Source organism: Pagrus major, chromosome 4 (assembly GCF_040436345.1).
Source record: "Pagrus major chromosome 4, Pma_NU_1.0".
Classification (NCBI taxonomy): Eukaryota; Metazoa; Chordata; class Actinopteri; order Spariformes; family Sparidae; genus Pagrus; species Pagrus major.
In genome coordinates, this window is record NC_133218.1 from 26,628,397 (window position 1) to 26,651,311 (window position 22,915).

General features: G+C 41.7%; 4 protein-coding genes across 5 annotated transcripts; 1 reads left to right on the plus strand and 3 right to left on the minus strand.

Annotated features, from left to right (window-relative positions):
• Positions 1-488: 488 nt before the first annotated feature.
• LOC140995286 (protein phosphatase 1 regulatory subunit 3E) lies at positions 489-5,195 on the minus strand. Its single transcript, XM_073465265.1, has one exon. It carries the CDS (start codon positions 4,909-4,911, stop codon positions 3,988-3,990), a length of 924 nt encoding a protein of 307 aa, XP_073321366.1. The 5' UTR covers positions 4,912-5,195; the 3' UTR covers positions 489-3,987.
• Positions 5,196-5,586: 391 nt separating this feature from the next.
• Positions 5,587-8,086, plus strand: LOC140995058 (uncharacterized). 2 transcript variants are annotated; one of them, XM_073464954.1, is made up of 3 exons: positions 5,587-5,896; positions 5,985-6,224; positions 7,197-8,086. In XM_073464954.1, the coding sequence occupies exons 2-3, from the start codon at positions 6,018-6,020 to the stop codon at positions 8,028-8,030; spliced, it is 1,041 nt and encodes a 346-aa protein (XP_073321055.1). In that variant the 5' UTR covers positions 5,587-5,896; positions 5,985-6,017; the 3' UTR covers positions 8,031-8,086. The 2 variants fall into 2 exon arrangements, with proteins under 2 accessions (XP_073321055.1, XP_073321056.1); XM_073464955.1 differs by having other exon boundaries at positions 5,885-6,224.
• A 1,308-nt stretch (positions 8,087-9,394) lies between these two features.
• On the minus strand, positions 9,395-17,743 carry atmin (ATM interactor). Its single transcript, XM_073463748.1, has 4 exons — positions 17,388-17,743; positions 14,405-14,530; positions 13,468-13,667; positions 9,395-13,381 (listed from the first exon to the last, which is right to left on the minus strand). Exons 1-4 carry the CDS (start codon positions 17,670-17,672, stop codon positions 11,608-11,610), a joined length of 2,385 nt encoding a protein of 794 aa, XP_073319849.1. The 5' UTR covers positions 17,673-17,743; the 3' UTR covers positions 9,395-11,607.
• An 836-nt stretch (positions 17,744-18,579) lies between these two features.
• Positions 18,580-22,083, minus strand: cenpn (centromere protein N). The gene is made up of 10 exons (XM_073464894.1): positions 21,771-22,083; positions 21,503-21,548; positions 21,347-21,406; positions 20,965-21,038; positions 20,673-20,846; positions 20,451-20,552; positions 19,821-19,875; positions 19,560-19,669; positions 19,281-19,404; positions 18,580-19,006 (listed from the first exon to the last, which is right to left on the minus strand). Exons 1-10 carry the CDS (start codon positions 21,939-21,941, stop codon positions 18,885-18,887), a joined length of 1,038 nt encoding a protein of 345 aa, XP_073320995.1. The 5' UTR covers positions 21,942-22,083; the 3' UTR covers positions 18,580-18,884.
• Positions 22,084-22,915: the final 832 nt, after the last annotated feature.

The following is a 22,915-nucleotide window of genomic DNA, read 5'->3' on the forward strand; positions in this document are numbered from 1 at the left end:
GTCAAACATACTATATTATCATTAGCTTTATATGTAATTTCCTTTATATTCTGGTTGCTGAGCCTTTGCTCAGCTTTGCTGCACTTCTTCCTGCTTCAAGCTCCCTCCCCTCCCTTTCATAAACAGGAAAGGGGGCGTGGTGTCAGACTGCAATCGATTCAAGGACATGTCTGCAGCCGTGTCTATAATGGCGATGACTTCAGCCCACTGCAGTGTGCTGCTTCATGAATGGGGACCGGCTGCAGCCCTTTGATAATGAGATGTTCAGCTGACCTAATGGTTTGACACCTTGGGGACACACATGTGAACAGCTCTGCAGGCACGTGTATCACAGTAATGTTGTCAGTTATCATAGTAGAAACAGTGAAGCTTTGCTAGAGTATAAGAGATTTAGGAACGATAGGTGTGATTACACTGTAATAGTGCAACAGATTGTGTTCAATGTTTAGGGAGAAATGGTCACTTTTGATCGTAGCACTGACAGAGTGTTTGGTTTCCATCACAAATGCCTTTATTAACCGATGTTTTAACAAAAATATTGGTTACATTAAAAACTAAACGTATGCAATGGTATGTTAGAGCTGTACATGCAAACATGGTTAACATTCACTGCAAAGAGAGGAAAAAAACACACAGTAGAGATGAACACAGTCAGGTGACTGCAGATGTTACAACACAAAAGAGGTTGCATAGGATTAACAAAACCAAAAAAAACTCACTGAAATAAATTCAGCCTTACAATGGTTATAAATAAGACAGAAGTGAATTAGGCTTTCCACAGTGAGAGAAAAGAGAAGTCAACAGAACAAAGAATTGAAAACATCTTCAATTAGTAGCTATTCACAGGAGAAGCTTTCATATTTATAGTGACTTGCAACCCTGCCCCTTTCCTTGTTCTCACTCAAAGTGCATTAGACCTGCTTTGACTCAGTCTGTTCGCTACAATCATAAGTCGCTCTTGATAAAAGTTATCAAATGCCAAAGTGCATTTTACATTATCTATCTTGCCCAGATATGAGCCTTCATCATCTTCTACAGTCCGCATGTTTTCATCCATCTGAAATGACTTTATTTCTTAACCAACAAGCACTTTCCTTTTTCCATCTGTGCTTCATGTCTCTTATTATTATATCTCATATTTGAGTAAGGCAGTTTACATATACAGTTGTGCACAGGGGGTTTCCAATATATTCATTTCAGAAACACTGCTCACATGTTGGTACATAGTTCATATTTCAGGGAAAAGTCTGCAACATCACTTTGAGACAAATGCTCACAGTTAGCAGTATTACCAATTTGACAAGCAGCCTTATTTTAAATGATCTTGAAGAAAAGCGCGATTATTTAATTCAGCAATAAGTGTGCTTTAGTTTGGGCTCATAATTCATCTTCCAACTTTCACATCACATAGCAAACTTGTCCCTCTCACACCTCTCAGTTCTGCTTTAAAGATGCTTCAAAATACACACACAATAGAACAGTAATAGGAAGACATTCAATATGAAACATTTACACATTTACATACACATCTATATATCAGTGAGTTCTGATGCAAAATGCTATGTTTACATTGAGGTGAAGATCAGACCAGAAGCCCTTCATTTTCATCATGGGAGGGATGCACCAATAACAGCAGCGGTGTGGAGTCACATGTGATGGAACATGGAAAAAGCATCATGTTCATGTTGTTATTTGTGTCAGGCAATCCCAAATGTACACTGAGTTATTTGAGCAAATCCTGTTAAATGTTAAAACAAAAATGGTAAAAGTAAAGTCTGTGTTGGCAGCGACCGATTGCTATTGATGCATCTCTTTGTACCCAAATCAGTAGTCTCAGCCTGGATAATGAATGCTTTCTGGTATTACATGGCATGGACACTTGAACAAATTGTACACAGACCAAAGCGGACAATATGCCACCGATCTAACAACATAACACACAATATAAGCTCTGCGATGGCCGGACCTTTTACATCCACAGTGTATTTAAATAAACACGTGAGAGAAACGCAGCTCTGTTCATGATACATGTGGTGAAAGCAAATATCAATTCAGTGCCGGTCTCAACTCACTTCAGCAAAACTATTTTGTCATGCTCGACAACTGTGTCAGATTTAGAGATAAACATCACTGATGGATTCACAGTGGAGCTGCTCCAAAAACTAAGTGGTTACAGGAATAGTCTTTATCCACATCCCCACCTGATGGCCTCATTAAATGGAGAGCCTCCCTCTGAGGCCCCGATGATGTAAACAAAGGACAGAGTGATGTTCAGATTACAGGCAGAGTGCTGGAATTAAAAGCACCCTGCCGGCCTCTCGTCTGCTTGCTCACCTGGAGTCCTCAACTTTCTACATTGATAATATCATACAAGTAATTTTTTAAAAAAGCCTGCATTTAGGAAAACTCATTTGCCTACAACATGCAAGCCGGTTTGCCATAAACACAGCGTTAATGATAAGAAATGATTGAGAGCATGTCTGGAAGAACGAATTAATAAAAGAACATAGATTGTAACGTTAGCTGATGTCTGGAGAGGACTGTGAGTGTAACATACATCAAGGCTTGTGGTACGGAAATGAAGTAGTCAGCAACAGTTTGCCATCTAAGGATGGAGATGTCAGCCGGTCATGTGGTTCAATACACTTGGGGTGTAAGGAGCAGCACTAGTCTTGCACAGTGGTGACTGAGGAGAGGTGCCGGTTAAACACAGTCGTGTGGTGTGATAGTAATGCTACTTTGTCTACTGCTCTGAAAAACTCGAGTTACACAGTGCAATCGGGCCATCAGAAATGAATGAGCACTGTGTTTTCAATCTGTAAATGTACAGAAACACTTCTCTGCGTTGGAATAAAAAAATGCTTCGAAAATAACGATCAACCTGAAGAAGAGTCCAGTCATCTGAGGTAAATTTAACCTTGCAAACAGCTACCAGATTTCTTTTCCTTGGGGTCGGGGACAACAACCATGTTCAAGGGGTTCATTCAGAAAAAAAAACAACAACTTCCTATCTCAGCACAGTATAGCTTTCGTGATTTGATGGAATATGAATGATGCAGTTTTAATTTGGGGACACTTTTCGAAAAGAAAACTTCTGATTTTAGTGAGGCCCTACTTGATTTTGGAATCAGTCAAAATACTTTCATTAATCATTTTTACAATTAGTACAAATTGTACAATTGGTGCAAATGTATGGCTGAAAGGTAGATTTATGACTAAGTATAATGTCCCTGGATTGGAAGGCCACAGGTAATGGACACCAACTCATTCCCAGTGCCTGTTGGCCTTATTTTAAAACAGAAGTGTAATGATGATGACCACCTAATAATCTATTCAAGCCTACTGAAGAAAATACTGTACAACATTCAATGCACAAGTCCCACATCATGGCTTAAAATAAGGCATTTTCACTACCATGATAGTGGGAAATTAAACACTGAATTTTCTTGAATGAAACCTGCGCCATTTGTCTGTCTGTCGTCTCAGCAACACGTTGTGTCCCCCCAGCCTATAGGTTCACACCAGCCAAGATGTGATGCTTCATTCTTCCCGTTAAGCCGACATTTTTGCGCACATGCAAAACCAAACCGATAATTTAAATATTCTCCCACACCAATGTACAAATTGATCGCATCTCCCGAAAGGAACAGTGATGCCTGAGGTCGGCATTGCCCGGCACGTTTTCCGTGGCACGTGTCTCAACATTACATAACGTGAACATGCCCTCCCAAAGGGCACCAAGCTGTACAGCGCCCTGACATCAAGGCAAATTATCTAACAGCATCCCACATCAGGCACCTATATCCAAGGGCTTATACACTCAATCTGTTACCAAATATTTGATTTACTGTGGGAAGTCGTTTTCAGTGTGTAGCTGACAATGGCTGAACAAAATAATCTTTAACAGGCTACAGTCAGAATTAAGGTACCCGGGGATCAATTACGCGCAAATTACGCACGCAGTGTGCCCACTGCATACGACAGAGCTCAGATAAAGTGAATCCATCCATTCTCCCACTCCCGCGGTGGGGACATCTTGAACCGGTGACGCCGCACTTTGTAGTTGTTCCCATTGTTATTGTCCCAGAACTCCTGCCCGCCGACACAGTACTTAATTGCGAACTGCAGTGTGCCTCCGTTGTCGAGGTAGGTGGGCATGACGACCTTGAAGCGGAACTGATCAGTGACACCGTCGCTGGAGCTGGGGACATAGGACGCCAAACTGTCCATGAATGTTATCCAGTTGTTTAGAGAATAGCGCAAATGGACGCTCTTTTCAAAGGCCAGATTCAACACGCGCACAAACCCGGAGAGGCTGAACTCGTCTGCCTCCACGCTCTCCAGCATGACTTTCACCTCCCTCACTTTCTGCTCAAAGCCGGGGAGTGTGCCTGGGTTGGTGAACTGCAACTCCATGAACACAGAATGTGATGGACCCCGGGGGAATTTAGTTTCCATGTGATTAAGGTGGAGGGGTCCTTTGGGGAGTTTTGCCAGTATGCGCTCCGGCACCTCTGGCTCATCTGTGTCATCGAAGTGCTTCACTGAGATGAGCTCCAGACCCAGGGAGTCGGCGAACCGGACCTTTTTCTCACTGGTAGGACTCCTGCTGCGGGAGATCTCTAACTTTGCTCTCTCTGTGGGCGTGGGCAGCGACTTGCATCTCCGACGCAGGCTGGGACTCTGTGGAGGCTTCAGGAAGAGCTCCCTGCCCCGCGGTCTCTCGTCCACGACGGTGTTCTCAATGGGCTCACAGGTGCCATTCATTATTTCCAAATCTTCCCCATCTTCGAGCCGCGGGTTTGCCGCTGCCAGGCTCCCGAACAGTCCAGCTATGCAGCTGTAGTTCCTCGGCAGGCAGTTCTTTGGCGGCAGCATGACCACGACAGTGTGCGAAGACTCCGCTTCCATAAAACGCAGCAGATCCCGCACTGCAGAGCCGAAGTGGTCGTGATGGGAAAGACCGGCGCGTGTCCAGAGATGGAGCCGTCAGGTGTCAGCGTTCCCCCTCGCGGATAGGTGCACCGGCCGCGTCACAAGCCGACTTTGGACCAATAAACCCAAGCTGTGATGTGATGTGCGCCAGCGAAGTGTGATGTACCGGCTTTTGAAGAACATAACCCTCCGTCCGCTTGTCAGAAAAGGAATAAAAAACGAACACCTCCCTCTGAGCAGCGACCATCACATCTCCGTTTTCATGTGAAGAACATGCTGCTCTCTCTCTCTCTCTCTCTCTCTCTCTCTCACACACACACACACACACACACACACACACACGCACACGCGCACACACAGCTGATGTGAGCGCGCAGTTTGACGTCTACGTGCAGAACACAACGTTCCAGCTGACCAAAATGGTTTCCTTCTTCACTTGTGTGAACCGGTTAACTTCCTCTTTTGTTTCTCCACGTCGCAGCATTACTGCGACCCTGATAGACAAGCATTAAACACATTTTCACCACACTTTAATTCAATTTTCTGTCATTTTTTATTTTATTTTTATTTTTTTTTTTTTTTTTACCGTTTCCTATCACAAGCCTCTATTCTATTTCACTGTACTCTCTCCCATGGTGTGTAAATCACCGGATTACCGCGGGGTTACCGTGTAAATTAAGAATTATAGGATTGCATAACAGAGATGTAATAATTCATAATGGATCAGACGCTTCGGCCCGCCCCTTTCCGCTACGTCACGGCTTCCGCTGCAGCCTCTACGGGTTGCTATGACGACGGCGTTGCCGCTCGTCTCCGAAGGCATTCGCCCCTTCAGCGCTTGTGTTTGGGGAAAAAACTGTGTCGACCAGGGAGAAAAGTAGCACGAAAGGCAGCAGCGGGTATGGGAATGATAACACCAACACGTTTAAAATGCTGCAGGGACTCGTGTTAGTTCCTTTTGGTGAGTGAAGTGAGTCCATTGTGTGTTGAGTTTGTGTGACTCAACAATGTAGCTAGCCTAGCTTCTTAGTTAACTCTTTTTCCCCCAGATATCACCATGAAGTGAAAGAGATAACTTCATAATGGCGACCTCAGAAGAAGTGGACCACACAGCTGTGAATGGATCCGACCAGCAGCTTCCAGCACAGGAGGACGCAGCAGGGGAGCAGCCTCCTTGCAAGACACCAGATAGGACACAAGTTGATGCCCTCCTTGACATCAGTGAGGAGGACTTCTTGAAAGAGCTGGAGCCACATGAGTATCACTGTTACTCTGTTTGGCAAGAAGCTGTAAGTGAATGAATATCTTCTTACTGCAAAGCTGTTTACTGCCTGCTTTTATCTGATTTAGCTGAAGTAGGTTGTACCAGTTGCACATGTTGATAAGTGTCCGCTGTCACGGTGGCAACATGATTTTCATTAACTTGTTTTTTTAATTTTATTTTGTTTTGAGTCCCCTTTTACATCAGACATAGATTAACGTCGTCTTTTACAAGATGTTACAATATTTATGAGGTCTTATATATCCAAACATTTCAACAGGAAGATGCATAATCATAAATCAAAACAAATTTGAATGATAATGACAACATTGAAAATAATAGAAACATCAAAATAATTGTGAATCGTCATCATAGGTGGGGTTGTAATGAAGTGGCCGCATGATTTAATCTACTTTATCAAATGAGAGGAACAACTGTACAAAAGATCTGTGCATGAATTTTTGATTAATTATATCATCACCTGTTGATCTGTATAGTATTTTTGGGATATTGGTACCAAATAGGGCTGCACGACATGATAAAAACAATCATGTTGGGGCTATTTTGACAGATGTAACAACTGCAGTGTGAATTATGATTAGTGGGAATCATCATTTTTGGAACCCAATTTTCATTTTCACTGAAAAAACTATTAAAATTGTGATGATCGCTGTTGTCTCTGTACCAAACAAACATGGTTTCTTAACATCTGGAGAGCAAGATTAGTTGGCCAGAACAACACATTGCGGCACTACAGTTCTTCATTGTAATGATGTTTTGTTACACATTTTACATTTATCAAAAAACTGCAGCTTATGTGATTTGGATATTGCACTTGGCCATGTTGCGATTTTGAGAATATTTCAATTAACTGTGCAGCCCTAGTAACAAAATTGGCATAATTTCCATTACGTTACTTTGATTTGAATATATATTGACTTGGCACTCTAATTCTTTCATTTATTGTTTTTATACTGATATCATATTTCATTTAAAACAGGTCAAAGGTTGGGCCAGAGTTGCCCCACTGAGCTGCATACTCGTGACTCAGAAGAGATACAAGAAACCAAAGCATGAGGAGGTTGACAGCCCGGCCCCCTTGTCTGTTGTTGACCCACAAGTCCCTAATGCAGACAGCTCATTCAGCACTGCAGAGCACCACTGTGAGTCTCATGTGGGCCCACGTAACAGCTTTAAGAAATCCATGCCAGTAAACCAGCACACGGGCTTGTGTAGTAACACTGCTGAGGCAGGTCTGGGGAAAGATGCCTCAGAGTGTCCTGTCCTCGATGCAATGCAAAAGGCCATGTCGGATCTCTTACTGGAAGAGAAGATGGAGGAGGAAGGGATGCTCACAGAGACTCCTTTGCAGAACAGGCCCACTAAGCTACAGAAGCACAACCATAGGCCTAATAATGCAGTGGTCCCCATTAAAAACTTCACATTCTTACCACCGATTAAATCACCACATCTGAATCCTCAGAGAGTCAGTGGCAAGAGGGCTCCAGAAGGAGAAACCATAGAGGAAAACTGTTTCATGTTTGATCAGAAGGGTGGGACAAGAGGAACAAGAGTGGACCCTGTTGCTAACCTGACCTCCAAGTGCCGGACATGTCAGCATAACCCCGACTTGTTCTCTGCTGTAAGTGTTTCACTCCCCAAGAGGTATCAAGTACCTTTGTCTTCCAAACGTGACACAGCACACCGCACAAGCTTCTCGATGGGCAGGAGTCTCAAACACTCAGGCACTGCAGCAGGTGCACAAGTCCGTCTGCGCCCAAGTAAGACTGTGTGTGCTGTCAGGCTGTATAAGGGCTGTGAAATAAATGTTTAACTTGGCTGCTGATGATGTATGCAATAATTATTAACTCTCAGGTTCATCCAAGTAAAAACAACCTGTTTTTATCTTGCATCATACAATGTTTCCATCAAAATAGTTAATTGGAAGAATAGATATGCTCATGAAAGTAACTATTAATTTAGTTTAGTGTTCAGCCTGACATTCAGTTTCAGACCATACTAACCATAACTATTGAAATGTTAAGCTCTGTATGTCATTTGGGCCTTTATTTCATTCTGATGAGTTCTTGTTTCTCTAGTTACCTAGCAATGGTTCAACTACCTCATAAGAAGCATGGCCGTGTGCCTGCCTCGCACTTTACTATTTTAACTTCAACCTCAAGCTTCAGCTGTGTCACAATTTCAGGGGAGACACTACAGGTGAATGGGGTAAAAAGATATCACCATGAAACTTCCCCAGATGATTACGTACATTAAGACACTTGCTTTTGTTTTACAAGTTTTCTGAAATTGTATATTTAAATACGCAAATGTGCATTAAGTATTTAAAATGCACTGGTTTACATACATCTCCAGAATGGAACTTGGAACATAAGATAAAATCAAAATTGCCATGTTTACAGGATAGGATATTATACAAATCAGGCTATGAATTACACATGTATATGAACAAAGCCCTCTGTAAAAACCTTCAGAATATAGAATGGAATAAAACTTGGAAGTTTGGTGTTTACATGTGCCTTTGAAGTGGAGATTTATGGCTCAGAGTATGACAAAAATCATTTTTTTAGAAAGTGGCCACTGCATGAAAAAGTGGTGTTTTCCCCTGTAGTGTCTCCCCTTAAGTATTGCACTGTAGCCTGTGACTATAAATGATAATGATACAAACTGTTGCCAAACTACTGCACCTGCTCTGTCACTGTTAATTATATAATTTTTTTTATATCAGTCAGTAGGTGATTCCTGGTGATTGTGGATGGGGTCTGGCTTATGTTTAATGGTCATCAGTGTAGCAATGTGTGGAGATCCCTGAACATACTGTGTCATGTTGGCCTTTAAAGGCCAGCCAATTAGTGCTGTAACATTATTCACAACTGGGAGGATCTTGTTACTTTGCTTTGTTATACTACCTCTTTGTTGTTTAGCTGCCCTGTATCATAAAAAAATAATCCGCTTGGTGGGATTGTTCTGTCGTCATGAGGGCAGCGGTGTTAACCTAATTTGACACTATCTTTTGTCTTACCTGAACGTGCATGTAAAATAAAATGGTTACTTAAAACTGATTTGTTTAGTTGCTATATCGAGCACAAGCCAGAAATCAGCATTAGAGGAAACGGCATCAAAGATGAATCCTGTTTGTACTTTGATGATATGTAATAAGTGACAAAGAACACAATCAACACTTTCCAGCAGTTTATTAGGAACATCTGTAGTGTAGCTTTAACAATTAATCAAGGCAGCCATTAACTCTACACATAGAGGCAACTCAAATTCTGCTAAAACGATTTTTTTGTGCTGGGAAAGTATCAGCATGCACTCCCAACAGAGAGAAAAATAAAGCACTGTAACTGAAACTTGAGACTGACAAGGTTTCTACACATAGTTCTGTTTGAAGCAACACGTTTCCCCGTGCCACTAAACAAGCAGGGAGCAGCTGTGCTCTATCTGAATTCAAGAACCACAAACTAGAAGTACTAATCTCAACACAAGAAATGTTGAAATTTAACATGAGTGTCAAAATCTTTATCAACAGAGGGAAATTATCCTTTAACTGATTAGATGTGGTGCAAAATATAGAGCATGTTATACTTGGGCACAGTGTCATGTTCTGTACATTCTTCATCTACAGTACAAACTGTAACAGAATTAACCATCCGTCCATAAAAATAGTGAAACAAATCCTCTACGATAAAATGCTGCATAGCATTAATTTCAAGTGACAGAACAGAAATCTTTCCATAGAAACTATGGGGAACAATTAGGGACATTCCAGTAGTTCATGCAGTCATGATGGAAATACAAATACAGGATGGATTAAACATGCAAAGCAAAGACCGAAAGGATTCTGGCAATTTTCAGTGTTTGTTCGTTTTCCAAAACATATTCTAGTGTGATCTGTTAATGAAGATAAAGCAGCAAATTGTTTTTAACAGAACTAAAGCTAATACTTGGGTTAAGGCACCAACGTAACAAAATTCACAAATAATCAAGGCCGATAGCTCTAGGTTCCTTAGTAGAACATACTGCATGTGGTGCCTGTGCTTCATGAGGTAACTCAGTGCAACAGTGTAGTGAACAATATAATCAAAAGTTAAGTAGCTGGGAAAAGAGAAAGAAACTGATCAAATTAAAATACTGGCCAATTTTTAAAGCGTGGAAATCTGCCGATTATAACAGAAGATATTAAACAGGACTCCTTTCAGTCAAAATCAGGTGGCGAATACATACAACAACTCTATGCTAATCCTTGCTCTAATCCACTATGTGTTTCTGTACAGTAACATCACTGGATCACTACAGCACTGAGTACTGCTGCTACTGTATACACTTACACCCAGCTAATGAATAAGTCAAAGACGACGACAGCCTAGTCTGCTTACTGACTTGACCTGACTGCTTAGCTATAGAGGCCCAGACACAAAAAAAAACTGTTTACACGACATCAAACTTCACAATCACATTTCAATGAAAAATGTGCAACGACTGACAAGACAAACATTTCATTTTTTATTTGTGACACGTCTGTAAGAGTAACGGTATGTGTCAGAGATGCATCTCAACGGCATTGAGCAAAGCCTTGTTCATTGTTAAAAGGCTTTGTGGGTTTTTATGTTAGAAAATATAAAGCTGATTCATAAAGCGGTTTCTCACTGCACAAGTTTTCCACTGGCTGCAAAGCTTACAGGATGTAATTGAGAGTTTATAGTTTTGCTGCCACTGACAAGGCGACATCAAAAAAGGCAGCCATCAGATACACAAGCTGAGAATAGATATTTTAATGCTTATGTCCTGCTGACCAAGTGAAGGCTTCATGCACATTTCCAAAGATACGTACACTTTACGCACAGTGTTGTTTGCTGTACAGCTTAGATGAGATTGTTTCATGCAGTATATGCACATCAGAAAGCTGTTATATATGGGTAACAATTTCTTAAGCCTTTTCATGACAGCCGCACACATCTAAAGATGTCATCCCTTTTAAGTGCAGATCTAACATTAATGAAATGTTTCGAGTCATTTTTAAACTGCAAGTAAGACCAAACAGTGAAAACCAGTCATGGTGGTTATACACTGAAATGTATAAGAAGTAAACTGGCATTTCAGACAAGACACATACAATATGTTACTTTATGTGCAAATAAATATGTAAACCGTCACAGGAGCTTATAATTCATGCCCATTGAGCTAATAAAGTGCAGCTGAGCTGTCAGGATATGCAGTATACCTGGAAAGGCTCTGGACATGATGTCTCCAGTGGAATGTTCAAAGACATTTTTCGCAGACTTCTTACTGCTAAGACAGTGGTCCGCTGGAGGACAGCGTAGACTGATTCCTCTCACAGGAAGCAGATGTGAGAAACCGGTACTGCAAAATCTTACGCTGAGAGGGCTTCAACTGTTGGGTTTCTCGGGCTGCTGAAAGAGAGCACAGAGCTCCTCACACGTCTGGGTTTCCACAGAGCTGAAATGGGACTCCATGTTCCACGCCATGTCTGCTGACAAGAAGTCATCCATGACAGTTTGTGTTTCGTTGCTCGTCAGGAAGAGGTGTCCCAGGCCTTCTGCCTGGCTGGGCACAGTCTGGGTCTCCGTGCTGTTCAGCAGCCTTCCGTGCTCACCATGACTGACGGGGGTCTGAGCAGAGAGGCCTGTGGCAAATGAAGGGAGATCAGTCTGGGTTTCAGTATCTGAGGACTCTGTGCTCATGGAAAAGCTCGAGTGTCGTAGGATGCTGCTCAGGGGCATGTGGCTTCCGGCACTCAGCAGGAAATTGAGGTCCGTCTGAGTTTGAATATCAAATAGCTCCAAGTCGCTAGCTTGGGTTCGTCCTTGGTCCACTTCATCCATCAGGAGAAAGTCCGTCTGGGTCTGGATGTCCAGAGACTCCAGTGGCGTGTCACCACCCAGTCCTCCCAGCTCGCTCTCCTCTGTCTGTGTTTGGATGTGCACAGCATTGAGAAACTCTTCAAAGTCAAAGTCGATGCCATTGGGTTGCTCCTGAACAGAGCCCAGACCTGACCCACAGCCTGCGGAGGCCTCTGTGAGCACCTGGTGGCCCGACATGCTGTCAGACAGAATGTTTTCTAGGTCATTCAACAACGTCATTGTTTGGGTCTGGTTGTCTGCCATATTGTTTGAGTTGAGCTCATCTGTCTGCGCCCCAAAACACATACCGCCCGCTGACTTTGAGTCCCCATATATACTGCTTCCTGCTGCAGTGAGGGTGTCATCCATGTCCAGAGCTGTCTGGGTGGAGACACTAAGGGAGTCGCTGCCAAATAGTTCAGCGCACATGATAGCCTGGTCCTGAGCCTTCTCCTCTGACTGTGGCATGGCGAAGTATGTCTGTGTCTGCCTGGTTCTGTAGGGGGGCACAGATGAGGAGGAGCACGGAGTTTGGCTCATGCACTGGCTGTCTGTCTGCGCTCCAATAGAGGATGTGACTTTGGCCCGGGAGGAGAATGTCTGGGTTTCAACACTGACCGGCAGGAGGACCTGGGCACTCACGCTGATGTCTGTTTGGGAGCAGGACGACACTGAGGACTCACCTACAGAGCACAAGCCTATTCCCTCCCCAACCCCCACTCCTGCGGGCATTTTTGACAAGTACGATTTGTCCGTCTGAATGGTGGTGGAGGTGCTTCTTCCTCGCTGTCCTGCCGGGCTGCTGGCTGTGTCTTCTGCGCTTGCAGGGTCCAGACTAACCTGCACTCCTGTGCTAATGAGTCCCAGGCTAGAGCGGGAAGTCGGCATGCTGTCCTTGAAAACCAAACTCTTAGCATCAAGTTGGGGTACCACAGCTCCCGTGGCCTGTGGCAGGAGTTGAAGGGTGCTGACGGAGCCTTGGCTGTCCACTGCCAGCACTACAGACCTCAGAGCTCCACTTTCTGTAGACGGAAGAAGGACAGGCAGGTGGGCAAGCTGCATCACAGGAACACTGACCAAAGCCATCTTGGGCTTCGGTAGGAGCAACTTCTGGAGGCTCCTACGTGGGTTTGAGTTCTGATTGACTGAGTCTGGGATGTGAACTGTTGTATCACAAGGGAGAGCAGTCTCTGTCAGCTCTTTACTGGCAGACATGATCTGACAGGTCGGCTCATTGATCTTAACCTTTTCAGAACCACTCAACAGTTTCTCCATCTTTCGCTTTTTTACTGGAGGAATTCTGAAACAAAACAAATCAGTAAAAATTATTTTTTTAGCCAAATTAAAGAAACAATAAAAATCACTCTAGGTCAAACATGTACATGCCTGTGTTCTGTAGGAATCTCGTGACCTGTCCTGTAGATATGTGAGAGTAGTGCGGCCCTGCTAGCATAGGGGCATCTACATGTACAGTGGTAAGTCTTCCCACAGTCTTCTATGTGCCTCTTAAGGTCCCACTCGGTGCTGTAGCCATTGTTGCACTTGAAGCACTTGTGTTTCTTCTCTGCATGCATCTTCATGAAGTGCTAGAATGAAACAGATCATTAGAACACGATTGCTTTAAACACAAGTTTTTTTAACATCATTACCAACTTAAAGAATGCAGAGGTTTAAGATAAAAATACAACATTAAAAACCTCACAGGACACTAAGACACAAAATCAAAGCAACAGGAATCTTTCTTGTCTAGTGATCCAAAAATAGCCACAGTCCACTGTATCATTTAGGAAAAAAAGGGAAATTAGGGCATTTTTTCCCCAATGTTTTGCAGATCTTGATGCTCCAGCTGTCAGAGAACAAATGTTAATGCTTATGGTGGATGGAAAGAAACACAAAGAGCTTTTTTTTTAATTGAATGTTTTATAGTTATGCACAGTGCATGTTCTGTTTGGTTTTAAGTAAGTAAACTTCTTTAACATCTTGCATCATTTTAAGTGAAGAGGCTTTGAGTCATCCAGAAACTGTAGGGTGGCAGTAAAACTTAAATCCATTTCACCATATAGGAAAGAGGTTAGAGGCTAGCAATGTGAGAGGATTTTATTAAGCAGAAGGCTTATAAATCGTGCAAACATATTCTGTATTGCTCAACACTTGGCCATAGAAAAGTAGATAAACTCAGTGTTACATCGCTCCTGTAAAATTGATTTTTGTAAGATAATTGGTGCTGAATAATACATTACGAGCTACTCCACAGAACTGACACCACATAAATTTATCCCACTGATTGCACAGAAAGGTTACAGGGTATTGGAAAAAGGCTTACTTGTTTAACCAGGGAGAACTGGGAGAAAGGTCTGTTTGGTCCCCTGGGACAACCCTCAATTGGACAGCAGTAGAGCTTCTGAGAGCCCTTCATGTCCTTTCTGACCGTGGGATTGACCATACCATCCTGAGGGTGACGATGCCAGTGAAAAGAGACAAAAAGAGAGGACAAAGCAGAGGGATATTTGCATTATAGATTGTATATCATATCGTACAGTGAGTGATATAGAATATTGTAAATTCCTAAATCACCACAAATATAAGCCACCAACAGAAAGGCCTGTAGTGCTTTCAAGCCTTTTAAGAGATAGAGCAAAGTTTTAAGTTAGCTGTCTAACAGGTTTACCTTGTGACTGACTATCAAGATTTTAACTGATGATCTGACGTTTTACTTGACCTACAATTTGTCTTAGAGAAACTGCTGTAAGTGGCACTAAGTGTCAACTACTCTGTACACCTAAAAAATACAAAAAAGTATCTTTTGTGCAAATGTTTTACTCTTATTTCAAAGGCATCATTATTATGCCTACAGAAATAGAAGTGATGGCTGTACATTTCCTTGCTTTCCTTAATAAGTGTAGGTAAATATTATATAACCTAATACAGTAGAGCTTGCTTTACATAACAGAGAAATAATGAGCCTGGTAGTACACAGGGTTTAACAGTGATGTACCACTCCTCCTCCTCCTCATTAGGTCCCCAGGCGGACTTGCTAAAGCAGCTGTCAGCACGTTGTATATTCAAAGTCAATGAATAGCGTACTTATCGCAGATAACAGCAACTAGAATGAATGTACCCTGCATACTGAAAACAGACAAAACCATCACGCTCCATAACGGTCATAAATACTGCAGCCTTCTGGTGGTCAAGGTCACCTCCTTCTGCTGTAACACTGGAGGGAGCACAACAGCTAGAGCTGACAAACACCCTCCGGCTCATCATGAGGAGTTAGCATTAATAGACATTTTGCTAACAATGAACGCTCTGGCAGTTGGCTTCAGCTACATTATCTGTTCCTTGGCTGAAGTCTGAGTCATGTCAAGACGTTTTTTGCCATCAGTCAGTATTCTGGCTGAAAGCAAAATGAGGGAGCAAGCACAGACTCAGAATCGTCGTTGCAACACCAGGGTCAATCCGCAGCATTTCAAGTGGCAATTTTTATCGTGATAAGTCAGACTAATAGTCCAATTCTGCTCCTTCTTACTGCTGGGCTGAGGTAAGTGATGTGGACAGGAAGACGGCCACGAGCCAAGCCGTAACAGTCACATTAAACATATGAAAGGAGTCTGAACTGGGCTGACTGAACGAGCTCAAACGAAATGCATCGGTCTTCATGATCAGGTAGAGAGAGTCATCAGCAAATACATTACTCCTGTGCGACGATGCAGTTGAGCTACAGCAGCGTTAAAGTGGATGTAATAGAAACAGATATGGCGTCCAACATCATGCCTCAGTCTTACAGTCCGACTTCATGAATAATGCAGATGACAAAGCATAGAGAGTGAGCTCTTCCAGCATTTAAAGATGCAATATATACAGATTTTAGATGAAAAATTTAAAAAATGTACAAAGATTAGCAACAGAATTTGAAAAAAAATAACGTAAGGTTAAACTAGCTAGCCCCAGCCCCCCCTGGTCCAGGGCTCCTGTGCTAACAGTGTAAACACCAACACTCCCCTATTCTCCGAGTTCTGGTCCGGACCACTAGCTGCATGGCTAACTGAGCTAACTCACCACCGGCAGCTACAGTTAGTGGTTACTCTGGTGATACAGTACACTGCCCCCTATTTGTTTTGAGTATGAATTCGACAGGTGGCCAATTCTTACATAATGCACCTTTAAAGAACTTTGTCATCATATCAACTAGAATATATAATTGATACTATTCATATTATATATAAAATTTTGTCAATCGTATCCTGGTGTGCACTGGAATATTGATTTTTTTTTATCTACTGTGATCTGCCCTGTACTCGCTGCACCCAGTTTCATGTAGATACGGACCCCCCTTCAATTTGAATCTGCCATTACTCTCAAGAAGGATTAATGACAAATGACAATGACAAATATAAGCTATTTAGTTTCCCGTATCTTTGTTTGTTTACACCTGTAATGATAGAGCATTGAAGTAAAACAGGCCTGTATTAAATTATGACTGACTAAGTAAGACTTTGTCAAATTCATATGGTGGGGCCTTTAAACACTCTTCTGGCAGGGCCACATGGACGTGCACGTCTAAGAGCTCATTCAAATTCTAACATTCACCTATTCCTAACAAAGAGCTTAGTCTACTGCAGGACAAAAGGCAGCCTTTCCCAGCAAAGAACTTCATTCATGGAGGGGAAACAGTGAATTGCTGCCTCCCACGAAAGAGCCCAACACAGTGACAACACGAGAACCAGGGTCCACAGTAGTCTTTAGTCCAAATGCTGTTACTGCCTCCACTTTGCTGACTGTTTGGTCCTGGAAATAGACTGGATGAATATGAGACAATGAATATCACTTGTGGTGAAAAGATCATAACGTCACGATGATAAAAACAGATGTATCCCTAAGATGAGATATTCCTCTAATCTCTGCTAACAACTACAAATCGTCCAGTAGAGGAAATCTGAGGATGTGTATGATCAGACATTGCAGTTAGAAACCGTCATCACGTGCGATCAAAGTCATTCATTGATGACATCAGCGGCTAATTACAAGGTAGCTAGCTCGCCTAACTTACCGGTTAACGTTGCTAGTTAGATAAATGTTGGCGAGCTTCAAACACATTTAAAAAAAAAGAAAAACTAGGTGAACTTTTACCCGACGTCGTGTTCGCGAAGCATCACTACTATTGCTAAAAACGAAGTTGTTACGGATGACTTGCGTTTTCCACGACAGTGTTTTCACGATCCTGAGTTAGCCGAGTTAGCATTGCAGTTACCTAGGTTACACCCCTAAACCATATGAGCATTAAAACAGCTTTTAACACCTTTATTTACCTTTATTCTGTGTGACTTAACAAGATGCATGTTCAATGCAGGTGTGTTGGGGAGAATCTTGCCACATCCTTCCACGGTGCAGAGGATGTTCGTCCTCACTTCTTTGGTCAGCTCCGTGATGGTGGGTTTGATTATTTCCCGTGACTGCGACAGAGACTCTCCGTGACATTTCTGACTGTCCGTAGCAGCGTTATCTCTGTTATTCACCTTACCCGTTGCAGAGGCAGCCATGTTTCTGTGTTGACAGTCCATTCTGTGTTTGGCAGAGAGCCCCAGAAGCAGCATTGAATGAGCTGTGACATAACGTCCCTCAGCTTTGCCTGAAAGGCTGCTGTGCCACCTTCCACCAAGACGTTTAGGGCACTTTAGCCTACGTCACATCCGGTAGTACTATACTACTTCCGTTTACCAAAATAAGGGTCACTATCAGTTTCCTTATGTAAATCATTTTTTGATTTGAAAAGGCCTTATTTATTTCAGTTTTTTGAGAGAATGCTACAACACTGTTTTGCAGTGACGCTCCAGAAATGTTTTGTGAATGACAAAACTTCACCCAACTTTGTATAGGCATGGGGGTGGGTAGATGAGTGAATTGTCATCTTTAGGTGAACTTTTTCTTGCTGCAACCTAAAGTGTTGAGTTAAAACAGTATAAATTTGTCTCACACAGAAAGCCTTTGAGGTATTAATTGTTCAAACCACACACACATTGCTATTGTGGGTTGTAGCTGATATTAAAACAAAGAGTGTTCTAAGGAGAGCTTCATCTAAACATCCTTTCTGTAATTTAGAAAGTGTCCCCATTACAATCCACCCTAACCCTATGTCCCACTCGTGGTTTATTCTTACATAGGCAATTTTATATAAGAAATGCTTCAGTCAAAAAAGATCTGTTTTGCTTTTTGCCATAGCTTTTGGGTGGCATCACAGATCTAAAGGATGATGATAATAATAATAATAATAATAATAATAATAATAATAATGGGCCATAGTCAGTGTAAAGATACCAACTTCACTGGGCTTACACAAACTGCTGAAGCCTCATATTAGCTTTGTCTAGACTTTGGAATTAATTTTAGCAGAGACTTTGGATTTTGTACCCAGTCTCTTACAGTTACTGTTAGGAAGGTAGTTACAGTTACAGTTGTGTTAAGAAGGGATCTCATGAGACAAGATACAAAAAATCAAGAATATTAAAAAAAACATGCTTTTATATTCAATTTGGACTGATGACAGTATCATATTTACAAACAGAAGAGGATAAAATGACTATCTATTGAAAACTACTGACATATGTGCAACTAGAAGCACATTAAGACAGAAGAGGACATGACTGGAATCATAAATCAGAATCAGAAGCCAGGAAGCCATGACTCTTCTGAAGACATGTTATCAAGGATATCAATGATAGAATGGTAAAAGCAAGAGATGTGTGGACTGGATGAAGCAGAAATAAAAGTGGGCCACACTGAGTCCTTTAAATCAAGTCTGTTGCCCATCAGTTCTGTGGTTGCCGTGTTTGTGTGGAGGGACCAGAGCCATTGTCTGTGATGACAAAATAATTCCTTCCTTTTTGGAGAATAGATGAGAGCAGAGGTGTGACAGGGGTGGAGGCAATTCCTGTAAAATATAAAAATACATTCAATTAGTTACTTAGATTAGTTAATTAGTTAAACCAACTTTAAAAAAAACAACCTGTAATCACAATTATCTATGTTACAGAAAAACACCTCATTAGAAACTCACACCTCCAGTGCACCCACCATGACATATTCATGATCTAACCTCTAGAGCGTGATTGTGCCCTCCTGTGGTCAATTATGGAATTGCAAGGAGCATGCAGCATTCAAAAGTATTTACTGTTTTACTGAATTATTTCAGAAATTCTTAGTACCTGAAGATGCACAGTGTCTGAGTGACTCCAGGAGGTTGGTGCTTGCAAATTTGACAACACAGCTGAAAGACTCCTCACGCTCTGTCATCGTCTTGTTGGTGTGGTCTCTGAATTTTGTTTCCAGCTGAGGAAAGAGGAACACCAAATATAATTTGGAATATCAGAGCTGGATTTTTGCATCTTTGAACTGATACAATGAAACAGCATTATGCTCTGTTTTTCTATGACTTTGATGTTCAGCTATTGATATTTTAAAAACACAAGCATGCCTCAGGGTACCTTGTAAACTACAGACTGAAGCTGAGGTAACGTCCCATCACCAAAGGCCTCACAGGCCATCTGAAGTCTGTTTGCTGCAGGCTCAGCTTGTTCTTTTTCTATGTGTGGGTCTGTAAATACAAACAAAGCCAAAGAAATGAAATCCCAGTGCAGAATTCTACCAGAGGTACGCATTAAGACCATATACATTAAGTTCAACAACCAGTCAAATTAAAAAAATTAAAGCGGCTTTGGTCAGATTAAATTATTTGATAAACATACTTGAGTCAACTTGGTTCCTTTCTCCAAGAGGGCTGGGGTACATAGTGGGGAACACCTAGAGACAAGGAATCAAGATCAAAATACACCCAAAAACAAAATTCACAAAATACACCAGTTCAACCTTTTTGTTTATATGAACAACTATCTTGGAGAAGATACATGGGCTTTTTTCATTAAGGGTTATAATAAGGTAACACTTGATTAACAGTCACATAAACTGTGACTTGGTGTGTTCAAAGTTTGCTTGATGTTATCAGACCATACCAAGTGATGGTTCTGTAATGAAGTGATAATTCTGATCATATTTGACCAGTTAAACAACTAGTTTGTTACAGAAAACCTCCACTTAAACGTCTTTGTCCAAACTAGTCGTTTGAAAGTTAAGAACATGGCATACATCTACAAAACATCTAAGTGCAAAGGTCAAACTTGAATCAGGAAGTAATTCTGCAACAAAATTGACATTTACAATGATATAATGTTCGACCTCTGACAGAATTTCCCATAAAGGACAATGGTACAGCAAGTGGGGGGAAAAAAACAGGAAATACAGAGCTTTGTTGTTGTTGTTTTTTTTTAAAGTTAGAAATGGAAGTAATTTAGTATCTGTTGTAATCAGAGCAGTCCTACCTGTTGATATTTCCTCATCAGTAGGTCCCTGATGGCAGTGAGTTTCCGTCCACTGAGGTTGGCATCCTTGATAGCTCGATATCTGGCTGACAGAACCAAAGCCTGAAAAGGTGCATCACTTTTAGAGGGGAAAAGACAGAGGAAAAAAAACACAAAACAAGAACAGCTACCTGGTAACTGTACAAACAATGTCAGGGATTGAATATAGAAATCATTCCTCACCTGTGACAACAGGGGCTTTTGCTTGGAAGTCAGGCTGGTCACAAAGACATATGGGGTTTGAAGGTGGTGAACAACATATGTTGGTTTCAGGTGGTTGGGCCGAGAGAAGCTGTCTCCCCATGCAATTCGAATCCATACAGCTTCGTCTGTGTGCTTCTTAATTTTGACGGACACCTTGAAAGCAATGTGAACTTTTAATATATGACATATAACACGTCGAAGCACATAGAAAGATGCAGCTGTATAATTAGCAATATTCTGTAACTTTCATAAGGAGGAACATCTTGCTTACAGGTCTCACAAGCTCCCTGAGGTGAGATTTAAATTGTTCCTTGAACTGTGTCAGCTCTACAGAGTTGGCATCATCTGGAAAACAGAGAAAATATAAACATACATTTAACACAGGCTAAATCTATTTCATCCAAATCCAGATTTCAATGTAATGGTGCAGCCATAGAAATGCCAATATGGGTTTGAATAGCAAACTCGACTTAATCATGAAGTTGCTTTTTAATTCCCTGGAACAAACAGGTGAGGGATATATGAGAGAGACTTACAGAAAATGTGCAAAAACGGTGCTTTTTAACTGCATAAAACATGAAACCCAGGCTCTTTCAACCAGAACAAGCCTCTGGGGTGGAATGAAAAGCTGCAGACTTTCAGTTTTAACATACCTTCTGGGTCCATGAGCTGGAAGGCATACCACATTCCCTGGTTTGGATTGTCAATCACATCTGAGAAGCAATGAAACCAAAGCAACACAAGAAGCACTGTTAGACTGATGGCAAGGCTAAGTAAGTCTGAATAAGAAACATTTTCATTGGACTCACTTGTCATCTCGAGTTCTGTGATGTGTTTAGCTGTGAACCCATTTTCCTGTAACGAAAACAAGTGAGGTTATGCACGCAAACACAAGCTAAATCCAAACTAAGTAGAAACCACTGTAAAACAAATGTGGCAAATTTGTGTAAAACGATTTCACAGCCCACTCGAGCCAGCATTTTGATTATGAGCATGTTGTTAGTTCGGCTAACAACCAGTTCTTACACTGTATACTAAACACAACAGCGTGTATTTCAGGAAAAAAACACCACATACCTCGCAGATCGCCAATAACTTCTCCGTTAACGCCCATTTTGGCTCAGTGAAATCCATGGATCTCTGCTGGGCCGCGGTCAGACGGCCCCACTTCTCCAGCGTTGTTCTGAGCGTTTGGGCCGGTATCCGCCGAACGAGTCGCTGCAGTAAGCGTTTCGAAGAATCGTCCATTCTTCCTCAGATAGTTATCGATATCTAACCTTTGCTTTTGTGTCAAAATGTAAGCTCCGTGAAGTGTCCACGGTGACGGCAGTACAGTCTAAAAACATTACAAACAAACCGCCGACAACAGAGCGCATGAATCGACCAATCAGATGCCACCGGAAGTCTTACGCGCTCCCTGTAGCGCCCTCTGTTGTGTTGGAGTCGTAATAACGCCGCTGCTGCTAGGAGCTACTGCACAGTGGTAGAAGAGGTATTCATTAGTAAAAGTGCCAGTGCAACAACCTGAAACACTTCTTTATATATGAGAAGACTAAAAAAAAAGGAACTATACAAAATTAAAAACAAAATTATTAGCTAAAGTGACAGTGTTGTGATTTATAGCGACAGTTAGACTACATCAGACTAATATATAATATGATTAAGTCATAAAAATCAGTGTTTGTCTGTATTAATATATACATTTAATACAAATATCGTATTTAATTTAATAATACTATATAACATATTAACATGGAATTTAGTTCATTATAATATCATGTGAGATATAGTATAAGGTGAAATGTAGTAATGGATGATCATGTCCTTCATCCTCCTCTTCAATCCAGACTGCCCATTGTACCATTTTCAAAGTACATTTAAAATATTTCTTTTACTCTGCTGTTCCTCTTTTTCTCTGGTGCTCATAAGATATACAGTATGTTAACTGTCAAGATGGTTCACATCCCACTCCACTCCAGTCACCATGAAACCCATTAGTTAAGTAACTTAAGGACACACTGGACACTTTGTCCACAGACTGGAACAGTACAGGGCCATCATCTCTGAAATGCTTTGGAGCAGGGCTGTAATTATGATACATAATAGTGGGGACACATCAGGGCAGAGGCCACAGTTGTACAGCTGTATGTAGGTACAATACATGTCAAATAATTTCATTAAAGTCATCTTGCAATGTTTTGTTAAATCCCTGTCAGAATGTT

Bases quoted from the DNA above. Each gene is read 5' to 3' on its own strand.
- LOC140995286 (XM_073465265.1), bottom strand. From the start codon at position 4,911: ATGGAAGCGGAGTCTTCGCACACTGTCGTGGTCATGCTGCCGCCAAAG.
- cenpn (XM_073464894.1), bottom strand. From the start codon at position 21,941: ATGGACGATTCTTCGAAACGCTTACTGCAGCGACTCGTTCGGCGGATA. The intron at 21,407-21,502 runs GTGAGTCCAATG...ATTGCTTCTCAG, and splicing joins CACAGAACTCGAGATGACAA to ATGTGATTGACAATCCAAAC. The intron at 21,039-21,346 runs GTATGTTAAAAC...TCTGTTTTCCAG, and splicing joins CCAGCTCATGGACCCAGAAG to ATGATGCCAACTCTGTAGAG.
- atmin (XM_073463748.1), bottom strand. From the start codon at position 17,672: ATGCTGCTTCTGGGGCTCTCTGCCAAACACAGAATGGACTGTCAACAC. The intron at 14,531-17,387 runs GTAAATAAAGGT...CGTCACCCTCAG, and splicing joins TTAAGTCACACAGAATAAAG to GATGGTATGGTCAATCCCAC. The intron at 13,668-14,404 runs GTAAGCCTTTTT...GTTTCATTCTAG, and splicing joins AGTTCTCCCTGGTTAAACAA to CACTTCATGAAGATGCATGC.
- LOC140995058 (XM_073464954.1), top strand. From the start codon at position 6,018: ATGGCGACCTCAGAAGAAGTGGACCACACAGCTGTGAATGGATCCGAC. The intron at 6,225-7,196 runs GTAAGTGAATGA...CATTTAAAACAG, and splicing joins ACTCTGTTTGGCAAGAAGCT to GTCAAAGGTTGGGCCAGAGT.